The sequence below is a fragment of the Fringilla coelebs genome (genome assembly GCF_963513975.1).
Source record: "Fringilla coelebs genome assembly, chromosome: 2".
In the NCBI taxonomy this organism is placed as follows: Eukaryota; Metazoa; Chordata; class Aves; order Passeriformes; family Fringillidae; genus Fringilla; species Fringilla coelebs.
Window position 1 is genome coordinate 5,334,024 of NC_140029.1, and position 23,115 is coordinate 5,357,138.

The 23,115-nt window shown below is 43.1% G+C and overlaps 1 protein-coding gene across 1 annotated transcript; it reads right to left on the minus strand.

Annotated features, from left to right (window-relative positions):
• Window positions 1–2,917: 2,917 nt before the first annotated feature.
• On the minus strand, window positions 2,918–23,109 carry WDR4 (WDR4 tRNA N7-guanosine methyltransferase non-catalytic subunit). Its single transcript, XM_084223875.1, has 11 exons — window positions 22,983–23,109; window positions 21,372–21,434; window positions 20,505–20,651; window positions 18,117–18,273; window positions 17,466–17,578; window positions 15,101–15,161; window positions 13,964–14,062; window positions 8,912–8,976; window positions 8,038–8,221; window positions 7,071–7,140; window positions 2,918–4,047 (listed from the first exon to the last, which is right to left on the minus strand). The coding sequence occupies exons 1-11, from the start codon at window positions 23,102–23,104 to the stop codon at window positions 3,866–3,868; spliced, it is 1,263 nt and encodes a 420-aa protein (XP_084080001.1). The 5' UTR covers window positions 23,105–23,109; the 3' UTR covers window positions 2,918–3,865.
• Between the last annotated feature and the right edge of the window lie 6 nt (window positions 23,110–23,115).

Genomic DNA, 23,115 nt, shown 5'->3' on the forward strand with positions numbered 1-23,115 from the left:
ATGTTAATATATGCATATATTTCTGTTTGTATAATGTATATATACACATATAGATACATGTATTATATATTTTTTATATTTTTATATATATCTTTTTTATATACACACATATATATGTGTGTATATAAAAAGATATATACATATAAATACATATATAAATAGATATATATGTAAAAAATTTTATATATTTTTATATATATATATGAGTAGGTCAGAATTTCTATGCCAGATAAGACTATTAAATTCTTATTATCCCTATGGCAACATGCAGAAACACTACATCCTGCCTGCAGGTGCAAATGTGATAAATCTCAGACAGGTGAGTAACTGTACAAAGCTTTCCCTGGAGAGCTGGAGCCTGGCTGTTGACAGAAGCAGGGGAGGCTCCATGGCTGAGTTCAATTTGCTTCCACCTGTATTTGCTTCATGCTGATTCTCTGGAGTTACTGCCCCCACCCAGCTATAAAGAGTTGTTTGAACTCAGTGTTGAATTAAGCAACCAACAGCACCCAACTCCCATTTCCAATGCACTGACTCTAATCGATTTTCCAGAAGCTGTTCACAGTCAGGGCTGTAGGTGCTGCTTAGGAAATGAGGGGCAGCCTCTCCTCTGGATGTTCAGGTCATGCCCCTGGGCACATCTACCTGTGCAAACACACCCATTACCTCTATTAATAGAAAAGGAGAGGGGGAAATAGAATATTGAAAGAAGTATTGTGCGCAGTAGTGGGGGATAACCTGTGCAAATACATTGAAAATCAATATTTAATTCTCTTTCCAGCCCCTGCATCCACAGCTATTGACAAATCACATTGTGCTTTCCCCTCACCACACTCTGAGTCGCCCTGGTCTGATTTCACACCACGTCACCAGGACTGATGGCAGCAGGGACGGCCAGTAAGAGTTAAACCCACAGGGTGTTTCCTCCTCACATCAAAGCACTCCACACAAAATAGTTCAACAAAGAAAGCTGAAGCAGATTTTGGAGTGCACTGAAATTGGCAGCAGCTTTTTATTAGCCTGGAGATAAAGCAACTGCATTGCATTGGGGTTTCTCTTTTTAGAGGAACATCTTTGTTTACAGTCATTTTTGTTTATAGAACAAACTTGTTTTCAAAGTTTTCTTAAAAATGTAAGGACTGTTCCAAAGCATAGTTCTGGGCTGCATTTGATTAGGGTTCCTTCCTGCTATGACAGATAAAAGGTCACTGTTCAACTATGTGCAGCTCAAGGGGGTTTTGGTGAAATCCCAGCAGCAGGAGTGGGAAGGATCTGTTTTGGTTTGAAATACTGAGGAAAAGAAACACCTTTTCCCCTACCTGCATTTTAAAAAGCTCCTTGGATTGTCAGTGCTCTGGAGAGAGGCAGGGCAGTTGCACAATCACCACAAAAAGCTCCAGTGCAGCATGGGGTGAACTTATGTGGCCTACAAATATTCTTGGAATGGTTTGAGGCTTTCCAGTCCTGCTATAAAACTACACCCTCATTGACCTACTCCCTTTTGCCAGGCACACAGACAGGCCTTGGTTCAAGTTCATAAAATAAACACAAGCAAGTGACACCAGGTTTAACCACTAGAAATAAATAGTTCAAATTCCAGGGGAAGGAGTGTTGTCTTCCTCTCTGCAGCAGTGGTATCCACTCCCTTTTAATGATTTGTGTTTTCCAGCTACACAAGGCAGATTGGAAAACATCTAAAAGAAGGATTTAGACCTTCCAGCAAAGCTTCCTTTCTCTGATCACTTTGCACAGAGCCCTTCAAAGCAATGCACAGGCACACATGGTCTCACAACTGAAGCTCAGGAGCTGCTGTGTGCAAAAAAGAAACATGAAATGAAATAGGAAAGGAGAACTTGCAGGAAGAAGAACAAAAAGGCTTGAGCCATCTGTCAGATATCACATCTCATGTCACTCCCACACACCACAATCTGTCATGAGTTCAAGTGCTGGAAGAAAACTTGGGTTTCTTCCAGGAGAGCAGCAGGGTGAGGATCACAGGAGTGCCTGCAGCCAGTAGAGATCACTGTCAAGGTCTATCCTGTGCTGGGGAAAAATATCCCTCAGGAATAGGAATTGCCATGGCAGCTTCTGATCCTTCAGAAGTTTAATACTGACATACATGATCTGCAACCAACCACTGAAGACAGTTACCTGTGTCCTCCTCAGATTTTCCTCCAGTGAGAAAATGGGTTGGAAGTGTCCCAATACAGGCTCTCCTGCTGCAGATTCAAATTTGTTAAAAGAGTTGGGAGTTTGCATGGTGTCTGCAAGCTTCATCATGGGATCACATCTTTTTCACAGCTAGCAAAAGATCTAGTCAGAACCTTTTCCTCCTGTCCTGTCTGGTTCACAGGCAGTGTGAACACAAGCCTGTTCCTGGTGGTATTTTACAGAATCTGAACACCAGCAAACTCTACTCCTAAATAAAAGCTACACTCTGAGGCTGAGCTTCCTTAAATGCTTCCCCAACTGCTTTCCCTAGAGCCTCTCTTCAATTAAATGAACATAAGAACCACCAAGTTTCAAAAGCTAAGCCAGCACTCCTACCCACTATAAAGCACTTCAGATGGCAGCTTCTCACCCTTTCCTGAGACCCAAGAAAAATGCACTGGCTGTTCAGGTACAGCCCAGCAGGTTTTCACCCTCCACCTTCCTTCAGAAGACTAAAATTACAGGGTTTCCATCCCAGCTTCCCATCAGAATGGCATTTCTGTGAACTACCAAGAGATTTGCTATCTGTTGCTGAGCTCTGTTATTGACATTCAGCATCTTCCACAGAAGAAAGGGAGAAGCTGTCAGCAAACCAAGCAGCTGGGCCCCACATCTGCATTTGAATGCAAAAATTCTACATATCCACACATTGCAGAGAGAACCACTCACAGTGCACAGGTTAATTCTGAGTACTTTTAATGGACTGTACAGATTTCCACACCTGGTTTTGTGAAGGACATTATATTCCACATGAACATGATATCATCTGGCAGATAAACACATCTTCTGCCCCCCTGATGAATCAACAAGTGGCCCCACAAGGCTCTCTCTGATAACTTCTCAAGAAGATCTATCTCTTGGATAATTAAAATGGAAAAGTTCTCAATGAAAAAAGCAGGATGCACTCCAAATTTTGCTCCCAGGCCTCTGGAATGATTTTCACAGACACCAGTAGGATCATATTGCAATGGAAAAAGCTTCCAATGGCACAATGCTGACTGACACGTTTGACTTTTACTTTGCAGCATATAAAATTAACTTTTGCACTTCTTCCTACTGAGATATTCCACAAGTAGGAAGTAATGGATTAGAAGCTAGGCAAAATCCCAACCATATGAACCAAAGTTAAAGGATAAAAACAGAGAAGGCAAAGTCTCAGCTAAAACCTCTCATACCCAGCAAGAATTTTTTCTATGCTCCCTTTCCCATACCCAGGCACACTAAGTTAGTTACATTAACTAACAGACTTTTTTAAAAAAGGTTTAAAAAAAAAACCAAAAAAAACAATCCAAACCAAAAGTAATAAAAACAAAGTTGCATCCACTTTAATCAGCGTGTGTCCACTTAAAAAAGAAAGCCTGAACACAGCAGGCAAAAAGAACATCCTGTTTCAAGGAAAAGACCATCTCCAATATTCATATAACATGCATCAGAGATTCACAGGACTGAGCCACTAACACTGTATTCTGCTAGAAAGTTTAGGTATGTTGTAAATGCATTACTTGCTGCAAACAGGATATTGCCATATCAGCCTGCCTGAAAACCTGAATAAAATTTTAAACCAGTCCTTTTGCATAATTCACTTTTCACATAAAAACAGTCCACAGTTGGATCACTTCCTTTCCTCAAGGCAAAGATCACAAGCTCACAGCAGTCATAGTGATGGCTCTTCAGTCTTCATCTTTTTTTTTGCCTGTCCACTGGAATCATGCTGCAGATCCTGCTTTTTCTTCTTCTGCTGCTGTAACCTTTTCTCCTTCCTCTGCAGGTACTCATCCATGTTATCAAAGGAGGCCTTGTACAGGTGGCTGTAGTAGCTCCCTGCACCAACAAAACCTGGAGTTGGGCAAAGCAGTGTTTAATTAATAGGTGTTAATTCCCTCAGCAGTCTCATAGATTACTTCCTGGACTGTAATTTTAGACAGTGGCATTCCAGTTCATTTACTGTGGTCCTATCCACTGTATCAGCCTTCCAATACCTCAAGGGGCTCCAGGAGAGCTGGAGAAGGATTTTCACAAAGGCATGTAGTGACAGGACAATGAGGAATGGCCTTAAACTGAAGGTGGGCAGATTTAGATTAAATATTGGGAAGAAATTTTTGACTGTGAGGGTGGTGAGGCCCTGGCACAGGGTGCCCAGAGCAGCTGTGGTTGTCCCTGGATCCCTGGAAGTGTCCAAGGCCAGGCTGGACAGGGCTTGGAGCAACCTGGGATAGTGGAAGGTGTCCCTGCCACGGCAGGGGGATGGAATGAGATCATCTTTAATGTCCCTTCCAAGCCAAACCACTCTGTGACTAAATATCAACATTTACACTGTGTAAGCCTGATTTGTGTTGGCAAGCACCTGCTCAGCATTCACCAGCCAGGCACAGCCTCCACTTTTAGGCTAAAAAATTCACACAGACTCAAGCAGCTCACAGTGAAGCAAAGAGAGACCACAGTTCTCCTCACACATTGGACACCTGCAAACTTCAGGGTTTCTGTTTTTCAACTGCTGAAGTTGTTTCCTGAGACCCAAGCACTACAAAAGGAGTTGCTACCTAACTGTGCTTAGCTGGATTTTCTCCTAGAGTATTAGCTTCAAAGAAGGACAAAGGAGCAGACCTCAAACAGTCGTGTTCTATAGCACATAGATTCCCAAGCATTTGTTTCAATGTTACACCTCCTGTGAATTCAGGGTAATATTCCTCACAGCATCCCCAAGACTGTAGGTTTAGATGAGTTTAGCAGGGAACTAACTGCTATCCAAAAATCCCTCATCAGATTGTTTCTGTACAGAACACAGAATGAGACCAGCTGGCTCAGTCCATATTTCTAAAAAATTGTTGGAATGGCACTTGACAAAGCCAGTTATCTCCAGTTCTCATCTCTTCCCACTCACCAAACTTCACACTCTCTAAAGGACAAATGAAGAGAAATCCAGTACCTGCTAAGGTCTGGTCCTGAAGCTAAGTGTGCTACTCCACAGAAACCCACATACAGCATCCCCCTGTTTCTTGGCAGACAAACAAAGCAAGTTTCCCTCTGTGGTACTCAGCAACGCTCAAGCTCTCACTTTCAGGGGTGTTGCACTCAGACGGGCTTTACTGGCCTTTAGCCCTGGGAGAAATTGCATGCTGCCAGTTTGAACAGCCATGCTGCTCTCCACTTGATCAGTCTGCACTAAATCCTCTTCTGGGATCAGTTACAGCCCAATGCCACACTGGTTAATGTGCACAAGGGGGAATGGCTTCAAACTGAGAGTGGGTTTAGATTCAACATTAGGAAGAACTTCTCCCCTGTGAGGGGGGTGAGGCACTCTGTACAGGTTGCCCAGAGAAGCTGTGGATGCCCCATCCCTGGAAGTGTTGAAGGCTAGGCTGGATGAGGCTCTGATCAACCTGGACTAGTGGAAGGTGTCCCTGCCCACAGCAGGGAGTTGAACTGGGTTGTCTTTAAGGTTCCTTTCAACCCAAACCATCCTGGAATTCTGTGATACTTCCAGACTGACCATTGCATCCTAAATCCTACAGAAACCTCAGACAGGTGAGAAAAGTTTATAAAAGGACAATATGCAGGGATTGGGACTGAATACAAACAATGTAATGATCGCTTGTTTCAGAAGACATAACTCCCTTTAAAGGACTAATTATGCACTGGAATAAGTGCTCATCAAGTGAGCCTCCCCTTACTAATTAACACTAATGAACCCTGTCATGTGAGCCATGCTCCCTTCCCAGCTGCAGATGAGCTGGTGACTGAGTTTCCACGTGCTAATTATGCCCAGAACCTCTCCCCCCTGCCTGCTCTCTACTCCTCTGTGCTCATTTCCACTCAGCCCTCATCCTCCTAATTATCTGCCTGGCTGTAACTATCAAGTCTGCAACATCTCCATGCAAACATCTCCCTTCCAAAGGAACACCTGACTTACAAAGACTGCACCACCTTAATTACAATTTAACGACCAACTTAATGACAGCTACATGCTAAACCATCCAGTACCAGATATTAAGGAGACTTTACACCAGACTGAACATTTCTGCAGCTCTTCCATCTTTACATATGGCCACCATGAACAGACCATAAGACTGGTGGGAACTGTCCCATGGTTTTTAAGGAAGATTCCTGTCTCCCAGCAAAGTACAGCATAGAAATTTCTATGAATGAAGTTTCATTACATAATTGAGATTTTAGCACATGCCACAGCCCCTCTCTACCCTGCAGCCACAACCACTGCTATAATTTCAGCTGGGTGTTTTTTATAATACAAAAAATCCTGAAAACATAGGGTGAGTCTGAATGAGGAAACCAGGCACTATTTTTCTGACAGAGACTGGGAGTGGGGCAGGAAGCAAGAACAAAATGAACCAGCCAGACACTTAGCAATGTCATCTGTTGTCATATCCAGGGTCACACCTTCCAGTCACATCAGGCTCCACATCCTGCCCTGCCAAGGTGAACCCAACAGCCCATCTTTACAGCAGAGCTGTTCCATTCCTGACTGTCTCCACTGTACCTGTGATAAAGTCTCACACCCAGGCAGGAGACAAGACAACAAACACCAATTTTTGATACCACAGCCGTAAGACAGACTCCAACAGCTCAGCCAGAAGCTATTTGGATGCATCCCTGTGATAAGGTGTCTATGGAAAAGTTATAAGGTTGCAATTCAGCTCTAAATATTTCCATGGTTCTGTGATAACACAGCCCTCAACACACTTCATTATCTGCACTGACTTCCACACCAGACAGAGTGATGAAACTGAGAAAAGACTGACTTCAAGAGCCAGCTGCACTGACCTGAACTCCAATCTTGTTCTAAATCTTATGTTCAGCTGTAAAAAACTGCATTCCCTAAAGCTTTAGGCCAAATTTCTCACCTTCAAACACAGTCCAGTTGTCTTGAATGTATTTTGACATCTTCTGTAATCCCTTGTCATCAGTTACAGCCTGGGAAAAGAAGGAAGGCTGCATGTTATTTTGGGATTAATAGACAATTTTGTGTTCCACAGCATGCTGAAAATGCACCAGCTCTCAGAAGTGTGTAGTGAAACACAGCAAGTGTAAAACCTCCATGATCTCTTCCAGGCTCCTTTATTCTAGGACTGTTATTGAAACCTGTCCTGAGATCTCAAGTTCTGCTAGGAAAGCTTTGCCATTTGAACAAAGAAATTGATTCCGACTTACTAATCTGTGAGGAGAAGAAATATCCCAGGGAACATGTTAGAGTCAAAGAACACACTCAGAAGTTTCATTAAAACCTCTTCAAAACCAGACCATAATTAGCTGGGAACTTACAAGGATAATAAATGAGTTTTCAGTTTTTTAATAGGCAAGAAAAGAGAACTTGATAGCACCTAACCCAAATCTTATTCCCTGTTCTCATGGAAAATAAAAGTAATTCCCTTACTGCTCCCAGGATGCCTTGTCCTAGAAAGGATCCCTCAGAGGCAGGCACAAGGAAAGCTGTGTGGGAAGAATTCCTGAGCAAATCCAAAGGGATTTTGTTGGTTTGTCGTTTTAGTTTTTTTTTAAAATCATCAAGTGTAGCCCACAGAAAGCTCAGGCAATGGTTTAAAGTAGTGAGTGCTGACAAGCACTCTGATCCTGCTGTGGCAAATGGCAGCTTTAGCTGAGAACAGACACACTGGTGTTCACAACAAGCTCTTGACACCTTTGCATCACACACAGGTGAGAAGAAGAATGAGATGTGTATCTGTGGCTTTTACTCCATCTCAGGACAGAGAGAAAGGTGCCTTTTCAGCTTCCATAGAACAGCAAACTCCACTTCTGTTGTGGCATCAAGACATCATCAAACATGCAGGATTTTCAGTATTAAAGAAGTACCTTCCACTGTCCATCACATGCTCTGTACAAAAGAAGAGGAGCTTCCTTGTCTTCCTGCAAAATCCACAGGTCTCCCATTTCCTCAAATGCAATGTCCCAGCCTTTGTGTTTCAGAGAGATTTGCTGTTTGTAAAGCAGCTGCTGGGCAGTGGCATCGAGTTGAAAGATGTAGACTGTGGGAATACTTTTGAGAGGAAAAACTTAATTACCATTATTACCAAATCCACCTACAGCCATCACTTGTACAGCAAACTACAGACACCCACTCCAATTCCAAACAGAACCAAAGCCAAGTGGTTAGAATGAGCACTTCAAATGCTGTTTGCTTACATGATCTGAGTCAGAAGCTGTAAATACCCAAAGTGTCAAACAGCTTTTCAAGTGTTATGTGAAAGAAAAAGGAGCCAGTGCTGTCTCCTCTTTAAAAGAAAGGGCAGTGAAGGGAATTTCAGAAGGATTACTAAGGACTTTTATGAGGAGTGTTGCATGTGACACACTGGCCTACAGGGCTGCACTTGAAGGTAAATATACAGCTGAGCACCAACCAAAATAAAACATCTCCCAGCTCTTGTACATCCCATCCTTGTGTTTCCTCCACTGAGGGAAAGGCATCACAAACTCTGAATCATTTGTTTGAATCATGTTTGAATCACAAAAATTAACTGAGCCAGGTAACCCTTGCACTCCCCACTGTGCTCAGAGCAAGTCCAGGACACAAAGGCTCTCTGGAAGGCCACAGGCATTCCTGGACATCTGGAGATCCACAGTACCAAGAACTCCAAGCTCAAGGAAAGCCAGGACAGCCAGCAGGGAAAGCTGCTCATGTCTCTGCAGTAGCTGTGATGATTTTAGGCATTATTCCATGTGTTCTTACCTGTCACACAGAATGGCAACATAACCACCTTGACAGCAGTAGGTTATTCTTGACACAGTGTATTTCTATTAGAAATTAAAAAAAAAAAAAAAACACCTTATAAATTGAGACCATTTATGGGCAGAAAATTCACATTCCATTTCACTATGAGCTTTTAAAATTTAGCAGATGACTTAATTTACAGCAAGTTAAGCAACTTAATTACCTTCTAACTGCAGTCAAGGTTATTTTTGTACCAGTGTTTGCTGGTTTATAAAGTTTTCCACACTTCTCCCTTCCACACTGTCCCGAGATCAAATGTAAAGATTTGAGTGAACTACTCCTAGCAGACAAACCAACAGATGAAGGAAAATACACCACCTCCAAACATTCTCTCCTGCAATGCTAATGACAAAAACATTGACATTAAGCCTGCTCAGGCAGAATATCACTCCAGCAGCTCAGACATTACAAACACAAGCTATTAGCTGCTGTTCTGTTTGTTAAAAAATGAAGATAGTGATGCATAGCTAATATCCCCAATATCCCTGCTGTGCTGCCTCTGTTCCAACCTGAGCCTGGCTGAAGCCATCCTGCTCCACAGAAAATGTGTTCTGAACAACAAGGAAGGCCTGCCTGAGGCCATTTTCCTCATTAAAAAAATTCCCCAACAAAACCAAGACAACAACAAAAAAAACCCCACATCACACTCCTGTTCTATCTGGGAGAGAAGCAGCACCTTTGCTGTACAAACCATTCTACTTGAAATAAAAAACAACTGATTTGAGGCTCCTGGAGTGGGAAGAACTTGGGAGGAGTAGAAAAAACTGCAAAATGATGTCCTGGGGTGCTTTTTCAAAAGTATCTATTATATAATGTGAACAGCAAAACTGCTACAGCAAAAGGCTGGTTCTCAAGTGAATTTTATAAGCAGTGACAACACCAACATTGCTGATGACTAAAAACTTGCAAGCAGAGAAGCAGAGAGTTATTTCCTTTAGGACAGGGAAAATACATTTTTTTGACACTCTGCTGGCAGAATTCTGATGTATCCTCAAATATTCATTTTTTTAACCTCCACCTTATTCCCTAACATGACACTGGTGACTGGACAGAACCTCTGGTTCAGTAAGTCAGGGTAAATTTGGGAGTTACCACAGGCTTTTACCCTTGCAGCTACCAGCTGATGTAAAGGCATTGTCAGGGTGCTTGTTTCACAGTTTTGCAATCCATGTAGGAAAGCAAAACAAGCTGTACAGCTCCCAGAAATTCAAGTCAGCAAGTTTAACATCAGAAGCTAACCATTTTGTCAACAGCACATGATGCAACCACTCAGAGATAAACCAACTGTGGGAAAGAAAATTAATTCATAGTATAACAGAGCTGAAAACACTTTTTTTTCTCCAGCATATAAGAAAAATTGTGTAATACAATTTCATAGGGGGAAGCAAGAACAGCAAGCCACCTGTTTGGACAGAAGAGGAGCAGTTAATAAAAAATATTATCAAAAGGACTGATATGGTTCAGAGCTCCTGGGAGCAGATGGGACTGATCTCCTGCTACTCTGCAGAAATATGAAATTATTAGTCCATGTTCAGCACTGGGACCCAGGACCCCTGTTTCACACAGACATAAAACAAGTACCAGGTAGAATGAGTGGGCTGAACCACAAAGGTTCTGTGTAGCTGATGTGGCTAAATGCTGTTTCTGCAGGATGGAGCCACTACACCACACCTTTGGAGTAGAACTGACAGCTCCTACTTACTGTAAGCCATGAGTGAGTTTGTCAAAAACTTAAAGGAACAAGCCAAAATAGATATATAGATATAGATATATATATCTATATAAAAGCTGAAACCTGAGCTATTTATTTCTAATAACAAAGCTCTGCCTCTCTGCCTATTGCCTGACAAACATGCAGGGAAGTGCCCACCTACACAGCCAAGAGCTTTGTTAGAGAGACAAAGGGCTCTGTGAACTTGAATTAGGCAGCAGCTCTCTCCCAGCCCCACTGGAGGAGGGAAGAGGAGGCTGTTTTGATTTAAACCAGGTTTTATTCACAGCTGGAAAGAGACAAGAAAATGCATCTTCTTTCCAAGTTCTTTCCATGTCTGGGTAAGTTAAAAAATCAGCAAAATGAATGCAAGACCCACAGCAGTATCATGGTCAAGGACAGGACTATGAAATCAGTTAAGGAAGGGCTACAAGAACATTCTGTGACAAACAGATGTTCACTTGATACTCTCTGAACTCAAGACAGTATTTATATGGCACTGTTATCAGCCTGCCAACACCTTAAAATTAACTTTTGATGTCATCTGTAAGAAGAAGTGACCCTATAAAAAATTAATGTACTGGTGCATTGGGGTAGAGTTGTGCAATTCATGTTCTGGACTTTAAACAAGCTTCTGCTGTCAAGAGGATCAGATGAGGTGAAAGCTCTGAAGCAGGAAAATATTTATACAGCACTATGGAGTTAAGAGAATTACTCCCATTCTAGTGGGAAAATGAACTGAGGATCTGTAAGCCATCAGCTGAAACCAATGCTACACTGCTCAAAACACTCCTACATTCCCCAAACAGACACATATTCATCATCTGCCAAGCAAAATAAGCCCACATTTTTGTGCTCACATGACCCACCATTACTGATGATTCCTCATTGAGCTTCAAGCTGTGTTTAAAGCTCCAATGCATTCACACTGGCTATCAATGGTAAAAATTAAATGTAACAATACAAAAAAAAAATAGAAAAAAAAGAAAAGAAAAAGCACTTCTATCCCCATCTGATCCCTGGCTGCAGAGTCCTTTGCAGACACTGCTTGTTACAAGCTGCAAAGTGCTGACTCAAGAGATTGTGTCCTTAAATTCAGACCATGAATGTCACTCTAGGTTGTGGAGATGACCTGTGACATACCTGGATGCTCAGCATGACTAAACACTGTCCCCAGATTTCACCTCTGGTATTGCTAGCACTATGATGCCAGCAGAACACAAGTTTTTTTTACTGCAGAACACCTGTGAGAGTGAGCAGTATCCAGGATTTCACAGAGACAAGTCACAGGCCACCATGTGGCTTCCAACAGCACCACCACACATGACAGCGGATGGAAAAACTGCAAAGCACTGCAGAAATAAGGTTTATTACTTAATTACTGAGTTCTATTTATTAACCCATAGTTTATGGGCTTTCCCTTTCTGTCTCTGCTTACTCACACTGGGGTTAAGAAGCTAAATGGAGATCCTCAAGCAAAGGGCACCTCCAATTTCTCCTGAGGTTTAATCAGCATGTAGAGTATCTTATGGAGGGGATTTTATGAAAGGGAGACAAGGCAAATATTACTAAACTACATTTAAAAACATTCTAAGAGAGTTGGAGAGGTTTTCTTAGATCGGCTCCCACCTGCAGCAAAAAGTTTTTTGACATTTGTTTATCAAATGCTACATTCAAGGTTTATTAGATAGTTCAACATTATTTTTTGATTAACTTGTTTGGAATCAGTAGAATTAGGGTTCAGTGTGAGATTAGGCACTGCTAATTTACTCACAAGCCATCTTAATAATGCTAAGCCAGTCTATGCAACAAAGAGCATTTTTAATATTAATCACAGAATTCCCCACTTCAATTAGTTGCTTACTTGTCCTCAGTGATCCTACAACTGTTTTAAAATAAACCCATTATTCCTTCTAAAACAAATGCTCAAATCCTGCTGCACCCAGAGTATCAGTGGATACCAGTTAGATGGGTTTGTCACCCAATCTTGTACATTTTTCACTTGTCAAAATCCCCAAGAACAGCTTTTTCAAAGATTTCAAGCACTGGCACCAAGCTGAAACGAGGCAGATACCTTGTGAATGTGTGTGAGAGGTGTGTGCCTCAGGTGTGTTTTCAAGAAGACTCCAGGGTCCAAGGAGCAGGTTAAATTGTCCATAAGGATATCACCCTGAATTTCTGCTAACAGGAACCCAGGAGCCCAACCCTTGGCCAAACCCAAGATTTCCCGTATGCAAATGGGACAGCTGTAATGAAAGTGGCTCCCCAGCTGCTGGGAGGTGAAGCACAACACACTTCCACCACCAAAAGCACAACACAAAGGAGAGAAGGCAGAATTTTCAACTCAGTTTCTGCCTGGATATGGATTCCAACGTGGATTTGCCTCGAGGGCCCTGCATGGCTTCCCAGTCACCTGACAACTGGGAGGCAACTGTGGTCTGCAAGGAAAGAAGTGTTTTTAGAGATTCACATGAAAAAATCACACACAGCAGGATGGGTGGTGAGGAGAACTCAAATAACCCAGCAGATGAGTAGGTGGTTTAATTCCATGCATGCAGCAGGGACAAGGACAGTGCTATTTCACTGCTAATTGCTCTTATGCCACATTAAATGACAAGAAAAAAACAAAACTACATTTCAAGCACTACCAAAACATCTGCTCACATCAGGTGAGTATCTCAAGTCACAGCAGCACCCCAAACCTGTGTGAGTGAGACTGCTGATGTACAGGCTGGAAGCTCAGGAGCTGGGGTGCTCAGTTTTTGTGTAGAACTCACACATTTAAATTCTGGACACTGTCCAGCTGCAAGAGAACCTAAAATAACAAGCCCAGCGTTTTGACTCCACAGGGGACTACTGAAGGTCACTGGTTAAAAATATTACAAAGCGTCTTTTTGCTCAGGAAAATTGCAACTTTAACACTTGGAATTCTAAGCATTTCATAAAATGGGTGAATGTTTAGATCTTCTTCTTTAGTGTCAGAGGATGTTTTCTGCCTAGAAGACTCTAACACCTGTGGTTTTAGAAAAAAAAAATTTCAAGTGAAGGTTTTGTCTACTGTGCAGAACTTGAATTTGGGAAGAATTAGAAGCAGCTTCTTTAGGTCACTGCTTGGCACAGTTTATAAATTCACACAAAACACAGGAATGGATTTCAGGGACCATCTTCCCAAAATCCCAGATTACTGTAACAGCTTTTGTAAGTTCTAAACCCAGTGACAGAAGGGAAAATGCAACCAACACATTTGGCAGTGCCAAGGATCAGGAGCACAGCAAAAGCACTGGCACTCACGGACATACCTGGTCTGGTTTGGTTGCCTGAGGCCCACAGATGGTACTCAGCTGACAGCAGTGCACTTCTTCTCCACTTTTATACTCCCAAAGTCTCAGAGTGGAGTCCTGGACAGATGGAAGTGGACATAAGTCTGTTACTATCAGCACTCAGGCAAAGAGAGGCCACTCCTGGCCTTCAGCTAAACCCTGTTTCCCTGAAGAGCTCCCACAGAAGCTGCTAAATAGTCACTTAGTTAAGACCTCAAATTGCAGATAAAGCATTTTAATTAACATAATTTCCCCTTGTATTCTAAATTATTCAATCATGCTAATTTTAATTCTCCTTTTGAAGTGGAAATTGGGTAGCTGGAGGAGGGTATTTCAAGCCTGTCTCAAACAGCACAGCTACACATGTGCTCAGCATTTTAATGGCAATTCTTCCAGGCTGCCCTTCTCTGCCCCTAGCTCTTGTTATCAACCAAACTGTCATTTGATTTAGCAACCTCCTGAAGAGAGACTAAACACCTCTCTGGAACAACAAAGCCAAGAGCATTTGCTAAGAGTGAAATACAGCCATGTGCAGCACTAGCACTAGAGCTGCTTCAATAATTAAGAGGGACAAGAGCCTTAGGGAAGCAAGAGCAGCAGCTGAAACCAAATGCCAGGAGTTACTGTGATCTTCACATCTTCACAGGAAACATTATTTGTTTCCTGTGCAGTTTTAGTAGTCTAGGGAACAAAGAATATTGTTTCCCTTCTTTTAGGCCAGTTCCATCTCTGTACAGATGTGTCAGGGCAGCAGGATGCCATCAGTTCAGGAAAATAGCTGGAGAGGGAAGGGAGGGAACATTCATTTCTACAGTTCTCACCCAAGAAGGCAATGTCTGTGCTCCAGAGCAAGAGTTAATGGTAATTTCACCATCCCAAAGATGCCTTTTACTATAAGCACAGTAAAAGGTTATTATGTGATCCAGCAACAGAATGGCTGAACGCTGAACAGAACCAACAAAAAAGGGGCAGGAGGAGGAGGGAGGCCATGCTGCAAACCATGAGAGATTATTCCAAGTATCCCAATGAATTTGGCCTAAACACAGGTATAAATAATAATAAAAAACCTAAACATACAAAAAAATCAACACTTTTTGGAAGAAATTTAATACATACCCCAGAAGCTGACAACAGCAGGTCAGGACAGTTGGGTATTACAAGTATTTTGCTTACAAACCTAAAGGAAAAGCAGTCAAAAGTTGAACTCTCTTGCTTGACACCCTTGTCCTTAAACACACACAGTAAGAGAAAACTGCAGTTTTAAAGAGAACCTTACAATAAACAAACAGATTTTCTACATCAAGGTAATTAGGAGGAAGAAGAAAATGTCACCAGTGCTTAGTAAACATGCACTACACAAACTACTGACTTTCTACTTAATAAAGAATTAAATTTCCCCATTTGCACTCAGGGAATTCTACTGACTTCCTCCCAGCTGAGAACATTGTCATTTAGATTAAAAAGTGCCAATGGAGACAGATTTACTCAGGTAGTAAATTCCCCTTTCTCAGTTCATGATGCACATGAAAAACATGAATCAACAGATCATTTAAAACACAGCAGTGATGGCTCAGCCTCCAGAGTGCCACATCTCCCCAGACACAGCTGGTTGATGATTTAAAAGCAATCTTTAGAGAATTTTAATGTGGCAATTTACCAGTGCCTACATTCATCCAGAAGTTCTGTTTTCCAGAAGCTGGTGATCCTGTTTTGCCTTTGGTGAGCGGTGGTGACCTGAACTTCTGGGGATCATTATTATCTCAGAGCTCACCAGTCTCAAACACAGTGACCTGAGCAGAACATGACCTGAATGGGACAGTCTTGCCTTTGAAAACAGGCATAACTTTAAAGACATAGCGTGAAAAAAAAGAAGGAAGAGATTTGGTCACTGTAATACAACTTCCAGGACAAAGCAGGCACAACAGATCCAGCAAGAATCACCAGGAGCCCCACTGAGAGCAGAAAATCCAGGACTGTGAAACGAAACAATTATTGCTTTATGTAACCATATTTTATTAATTTCTAATTTAAATATTGAATTTTTGAATACATTTCAATTAATTTACACTGCTTTTCACTCTGCAACCACTAATGAACACCTTGGGCACTTCCAGGGATGGGGCATTCACAACTTCCCTGGGCAACCTGTGCCTCAGTACGCTCACAGTAAAGAATTTTTTCTTAATATCTAATTTAAACCTATCCCTGTCAGCTCAAAGCCATTCCCCCCTGTCCTGTCACTCCAAGCTCTTACAGAGTCTCTCCATCTTCCTTGAGTTTCTTTCATACTGCAGTCTCCAGCACACTGCAGTCTGCTGTCCAGGTAGGCATGTTCTATCCACCCTGGTGACACAGCCAGGTTTTTCTGTATTACCACAGAACCTAACAAGCCTGAGTTCTGCACTGAGATGACATAAATTTAATTAGCATATGTTCAAACCTCAAAAGACAATTCCTAGGGACTTCCCTTCCTAAGACTAAGATAGACTCCATCCTGAGCTAACCATTTCTGGATCCTCTTGTGAGCAGCATGTGGAGGGAGGATGATTCTGCTCCTCTGCTCTGCTGAGGCCCCACAGGTTGTGTCCTGCTCTGGAGTCCTGGCTGCTAGAAGGACATGGACCTGTTGGAGCAGGTCCAGAGGAGGCCACAAGAACAAGCAGAGGGCAGGGAGAGAAATGTTTTTAGAGATTCACATGAAAAAATCACATACAGCAGGATGGGTGGTGAGGTGAACTCAACCCAGGAGATGGTTTAATTCCATGCATGCAGCAGGGACAAGGACAGTGCTATTTCACTGCTAATTGCTCTTATGCCACATTAAATGACAAGAAAAAAACAAAACTACATTTCAAGCACTACCAAAACAACTGCTCACATCAGGTGAGCATCTCAAATCACAGCAGCACCCCAAACTTCTGTGAGACTGTTGATGTACAGGCTGGAAGCTCAGGAGAGCTCCTGGGGTACACCTCTGCTGTGAGGAAAGGCTGAGAGAATTGGGGGTTGTTCAGCCTGGAGAAGAAAAGGCTCTGGGCAGACCTTACTGCAGCCTTCCTAAAGGGGTCTTTTAAAGAGATGGGGACAGACTATTTTAGAAGGACCTGTTGCAATAGAAGAAGGGATAACAGGTTTAAACTAGCTGTAGACTCAGACTAGATATAAGGAAGAAATTTTTTACAATGAGGCTGGTGAAAACACAGGTTGTCCAGAGAGGTGGTAGAACCCAACCCCTGCAAACATTCAAAGCCAGCTTGGACAGGGCTCTGAGCAATCTGATCTTGCTGAATATGTTCCTGCTCATGGGCAGGGGGTTGGACTGGATGACTTTTAAAGGTCTCTTTCCACCCAGGCCATTCCATGACTCTACCACAGACCAAGCTGTTATTTAATGTCATTTGAGGAGAAGTTTTCACCCATTGAGAGTGGATAGAGGTGGCTGTGCAGGGAATGGCTGCACACAGGCACACAAGGCACTCACTCTCTGTGTCCCATGCAGTAGGACACAATACTGTAGGGAGCCTTTGTCAAGCTGACTCTGATCTTCTCATCTCTGTCTGCAGTCAGGATATACTGGTCATCAGCACTCAGGGCCTGTTGGCAAAGGGAGAGCTTTAGTGCCCAGCAGTTCAAGGCTTGAAATTCTCCCTAACTAAGAAAAAAAATTATCTCCTCACCCCAAAAGGCAGGTACAAACACAAAGCCACTTTTCTCCAACAATGGAAGCCTAAATCTTTGTGACAGTAATGTTCTCACTCACTAAGACAAGCAACATTGACTTCCAGGTCCAGTGAAAGCCACTGAGCCCCAACAGTAGAGCTGCAAGACCCCTTCCATCTTAAAAAGAAACTCATCACATCAAAGAGCTCAGCTGACATGGCAGAGTGGATGAACTCCCATAGACACTGTCACCAAAACTTCTGTGACTCTATTGTGAAGTTTTTCAACACTCATAAGCTTTTTTTCCTTACCAAACTCTCCCAACATAAACCCAGTAGGAAGAAATCTGGACCCCATTTCATTTATATAATTTTTAAAAATAAATAAAAAGCAAACCAGAAATCTGGGACAAGAACAACAATGAGAGACCAAGCACAAGCAGGAATGCAGGTTTGTAAATACACACACTTACCACATCCATTAGCAGAGAGACATGACCCAGCTCAAGTTTTCCATCTGCTTTAGGTTCTGTTATTGAGTAAGAATAGACATCACCAGACTTATCTGCAACAAAAATCTTATCCTCTGCAGCTGTGATAACCAGGGATGTGCATCTCCTGTTCACAAACCTGAAAGACAAATGGCACAGCTTGAAAGCTCTGGATGGCAGCCTCAGCAAACATGAAGTTAAAGAGACCAAGAGGCTGAGCAAAAAGCTCTCAGATGCAACATTACTGAAATGGCAGCGATGAGAGTAACACTAAGGGGCTGAAATGGCACTTTTGAGTCTAGTAAATGAGTGACTTATGTAATAGCAAACACCTGGGGTGGGGAGAGAACAGGAGACCATTAAAAGCTGCATGACTGCATTTTGCTTTGGTATTTTCTCAACTGAGCACCTCACCCAGGCAGCATGCCAGGATTCTAATGAAGGCTGGTAGACTTCCTTGCATTCTACATCATAAAAACATGAGTTAAACACATAGAAAAGACAAAGTAGGATTTGTCCTACTGGGAGTCCTTTGCAGCAACACTTTTAAAAACTGTGTAAGAACCACTCCAGTTATCACTCTGTACTGTAAAGGGAAGCCCTTGATGGAGAGCACTGGAACTCTTTCCTCCTCATATCCCAAGTCACAGAGCCACAGGCTCCATATTCCTTGTCCAGACAAAGCTCTGAACTTGAACTCTGAGTTTCCCTCATCATCTGCCACCATCTCATAGTTCCAGCTGCCAGTGTAGCAGGTATCAGCTTTCTTACATCTACTCAGGTAAACAGAAGGACCACAGATGCCAGAAAACACATCCTGTGCGCTAGCACAGGACTGTGGGCACCAAGGATCATAGGAAATGGATTTTTATATTTACCTCCTCTGAAATTCAGTGGCCACGTGGAGGCAAGAGGACAATACACTATGCTTCAGGTAGGAAGAGAGAGACTCCCAGACTTTTCAGTGGCTATTTAAAGGAACACCACAACAACAGGATCACAGGCAACACAGTTCCAAAAATGGTTACTCAGCCAACCTGTGATCTTGAGCACAAAGATTCAAAAGTTCCCCTTTGTCTGACACAAGCTGACTACAAAGGCCTGCACTGTGAGACCTTTATACAGCTTGCTACAAAACACCAATACAAGTCACATAGCTCACTCTTTGGCATTATTATCCATGCAGAAACCCTTTTGCCTGTATTCCCATTTTCCCAATATGAGGTAATGACATTCCAAAAAACTCTGTGGTCCTAGTTAAACCTTCAGCAGAAAATAAACACCAAACCATGATACATGGCATGTTACAGGCAAGACACACAAGGCAGGGCAGCAGGGAAGGCAGGACACTGAACAGAATTGGGCATTTCTGGTTTTATCATAGAACATCCTGAGTTGGAAGGGACACATAAAGATCACTGAGTCCAACTTCTGGCCCTGCAAAGGACACCCCAACAATCCCACCTGAGAGCACTGTCCAAACCCTTCCTGAGCTGTGTAAGCCTTGGTGCTATGACCACTTCCCTGGGGAGCTGTTCCAGTGCACAACCACTCTGGGTGAAAAACCTTTTCCTAATATCTAACCCAAATGTCCCCTGGCACAGCTTCATGCCATGACCACTTCCTCACTACAACACTGTTTATCTCCAAGGGTCCATCCTGTATCCTACACACAGAGCCAAGCTACAGATACTTTTTTTTTTTTGCAACCAGGATCTCACATTTGTCACATTTGTCAGACACCAACAGAAGCAGAGATGTCACATGCTCAGGTACTTTCTCAGGAAGCCCTTCACAATCCTGGTTTTCTGGTTTTTCTACAGAGAATTGTCACAAGCAGCAGCAGAAAACTTGGAACTGGAGGACCTCTGGTGGACAGCTACAGGCTGTTTCCTCAAGAGGAATGTACTGAAGAAAAGCAGCTGCAGCATCTCTAAAGATGGGCTTTTTGAAAAGATGTGAACTTTTTAGAAAGTTCACAAACTCCCCAAAACTCCTCAAAATCAGAAGGAACAGAGAATGCACTCACTGAACTGCTGGGCATCAGCCTTACAGGCCCAACCCCAGTGTACCAAGAGTGGGTAGAGTTTTAGTTCTTAAAGATAAAAAATACTGTGTTTGGCATAAGGAGAGAGATTATCCTTCCTTGGACAGTGATATTAAACATCTGCACTCCCATTCTTGGTGAGGGGAAGACCACACATCAATCCTTGAAAAATACTACAAATTCCCAAAAACATTACATTTGTTTGAGAGAGAGAATTGGAAAAAAAAACAAACAAAAAGAAGCTAAGTAGTAACAAATACCAACATCCCAAATAATGCCATTTTAGAACTCTAAATCCATCAGCCACAACTGCAGTTCCTTACCTGACACTAACACATTCCCAGGACGGCTTTGTACGGAACAGAATCAGGCGTTTGTTGTCATCTGTCAAGGCAAAATAACCTCCTGATGGGGAGAAGGCAAAAGCCAGGATGTCATCACTTCCTTTATCTGTCCCTTTTCCATCCTGCCTAATAGAGAGAAGGGGACCAACAGTTCACAACCTGATAGCTACTAAATTCCCTCAGGGGGCTGTTCCCAAACCACCAGGAGCGTGAGGAACAAGGTAAAACTTTAAACGCTTTTATTTCTGCTTAGAATGTTGAGCCAACATGGACATTAATGCAAAGAAATAATCCAAGACAAAGGAAACAGACAGGTCTAAGCCTGGATCAAAGCCTGTTTAGAAAACAAGAGTTTGTGCTGGCACATCTTGATATGAATTATGAGGAAACCAGTAAAATGTTTCTTGTTTGGCTACAAGTAAAACAATGTCCAGGGGGTGAATATAAACTAAGAAAATACTTTTTTTGCGTGAGTGTTTTGAATTCTCGTGACTCACAGAACAGATCTGGAGGAGAACTTATGTAAGTGCTTTGTGGGTTCTTTTGGTCCAGATGTCTAACAAAAAATGCAGGACTTTTCCACAAATATCTTGACTGACAAGAGACAGAATTATTGATTTTGATTTTGCCACTGCTGGTTTTTTTAGAAATAAAGAGAAAAAAGTGCACAGTGGAATGAAACTCTGGATGAAACAGAAACAAAAAAAAAGATCCATATATATCCATCAGGGTTAGCAAAACCAACCCTTCACCTGCTCAAGGAGTTATCCTGTGGCTTCCATCTAGTGCCTTCACAGCCACACCAGCTCAGGGATGCACCCTCCAGAAAAGAGCAGATTTTCTCACCCTTTCTCTCCTAAGGGCTGCTTCTCTGCACTGCTGCAATCATACACGAAGAGACTCTCATCACTGCAAGGGAAAACAAACCTCAAATTACCCGCACTAGAACAACCATGTTTAACTATGGAGAGTGGCAACTCTGTTGTAAAACTCTTTTATTTTAGTTACTCGGCACAACTACCCCCCCCATCTTGAGAACCACCTCTGCCCAAGTGGGCTCCCAGAGTGTTACAGATGTGGCAGAAGCTTAAAATTTTGGACTTAAAATTTTTGACATGTGTGCAGATGTCAAAAAGGAAACCCTCCCCTGCTGGTGAAGTAACCCTGAATTTTGCATAAATTTTATTTCTGTCAGATTCAGCATATCTGTCAGTAGCATTTACCCAGTCACAGAATCACAGATGGGTCAGGCTGGAAGGGACCCTGTGGGTCAGCTGGTCCAACCTCCCTGCTCCAGCAGGGCCATCCCAGAGCACACAGCACAGGATTGCATCCAGATGGCTCTGGAATATCTCTAGAGAGAGAGAATCCACCCTCTCTGGACAATCTGAGCCAGTGTTTGGTCACTTAAGAATAAAAAAGTTCTTCCTCATTTTCAGGTGGAACTTCCTGGGCATCAGTTTCTGCCCCTTGCCTCTTGTCCCATTGCTGGGCACCACAGAGCAGAGCCTGGCCCATCCTCTGACACCACACAGAACCTCAGAAGCATTTGGGTTGGAAAGGACCTCTGGAGATCACCCAGTCCAACCCCCTGCCCAGGCAAGGTCACCCAGAGCAGGTGACACAAGAACGTGCCCAGATGGCTCTGGGATGCCACCAGAAAGGGAGACTCCACACCCTCCCTGCCAATTGTTGTTCCAGAGCTCTGGCACCTCCATGTAAAGAACTTCTTCCTTGGGCTGAGGAGGAACTTCTTGTGTTTTATTTTATGGCCATTGCTCCTCACCCTGTCACTGGGCAACAGATGGAAAGAGTTTGGCACCATCCTTTTGGCACCCACCTTGGAGCTATTTACATGCACCTTCCTCATGGACATAAAATAGACCATTATTACACATGTATATATATGTGTGTGCATATATATCTACAAAATAATATTGTATACATTCTAGGCACTTATAGTTTTACATGTATGTTTTATGTACAATATTGTGGTTTTACGTACAATAATGTGGTTTTATGTATAATAATGTAATTTTACATATAATAATGTAGTTTTATGTATAACAATATATGCTTTCTATAAGTTATGTACACATATACACTATGTTATATACCTATAACATACATGTATACGTCTGTGTATATATATAGGGTGTGTGGATATCTATATATTCTCTATGCTACAGCTTAACTAGGGGAGCAAACCGTGACAGAAAACCGCCAAGGCTAGGAAGTTTTAAACTGAAGTTTCTGTACCACAAAACGCTAACGAGGAGCTCGGAAAGGCACGAACCGCAGCAGGGCCAGCGGCTCCCGCACTGCCCCAGCACCTCCCCTCAGCCCACACGGGCCCTTGCGAGCCCCCTCAGGGGGAACCGGGCGGCCTCCACCGCTCGGACCCGCTCGGCCCCCCCGCGCCCCGCAGTGCCCCGGCCCCGCACGCCCCGCACTGACCCGCCGTGCCCGGGCCGCGCCGCCAGCAGCCGCCCCCCGCCGCTCGCCACCGCCAGGGCCCCGCGCAGCGCCAGCGCCGGGCGGGCCCCGGGGCTGCGCCCGCCGCCATCGCCGCCCGCCATGCGCCCGCGCC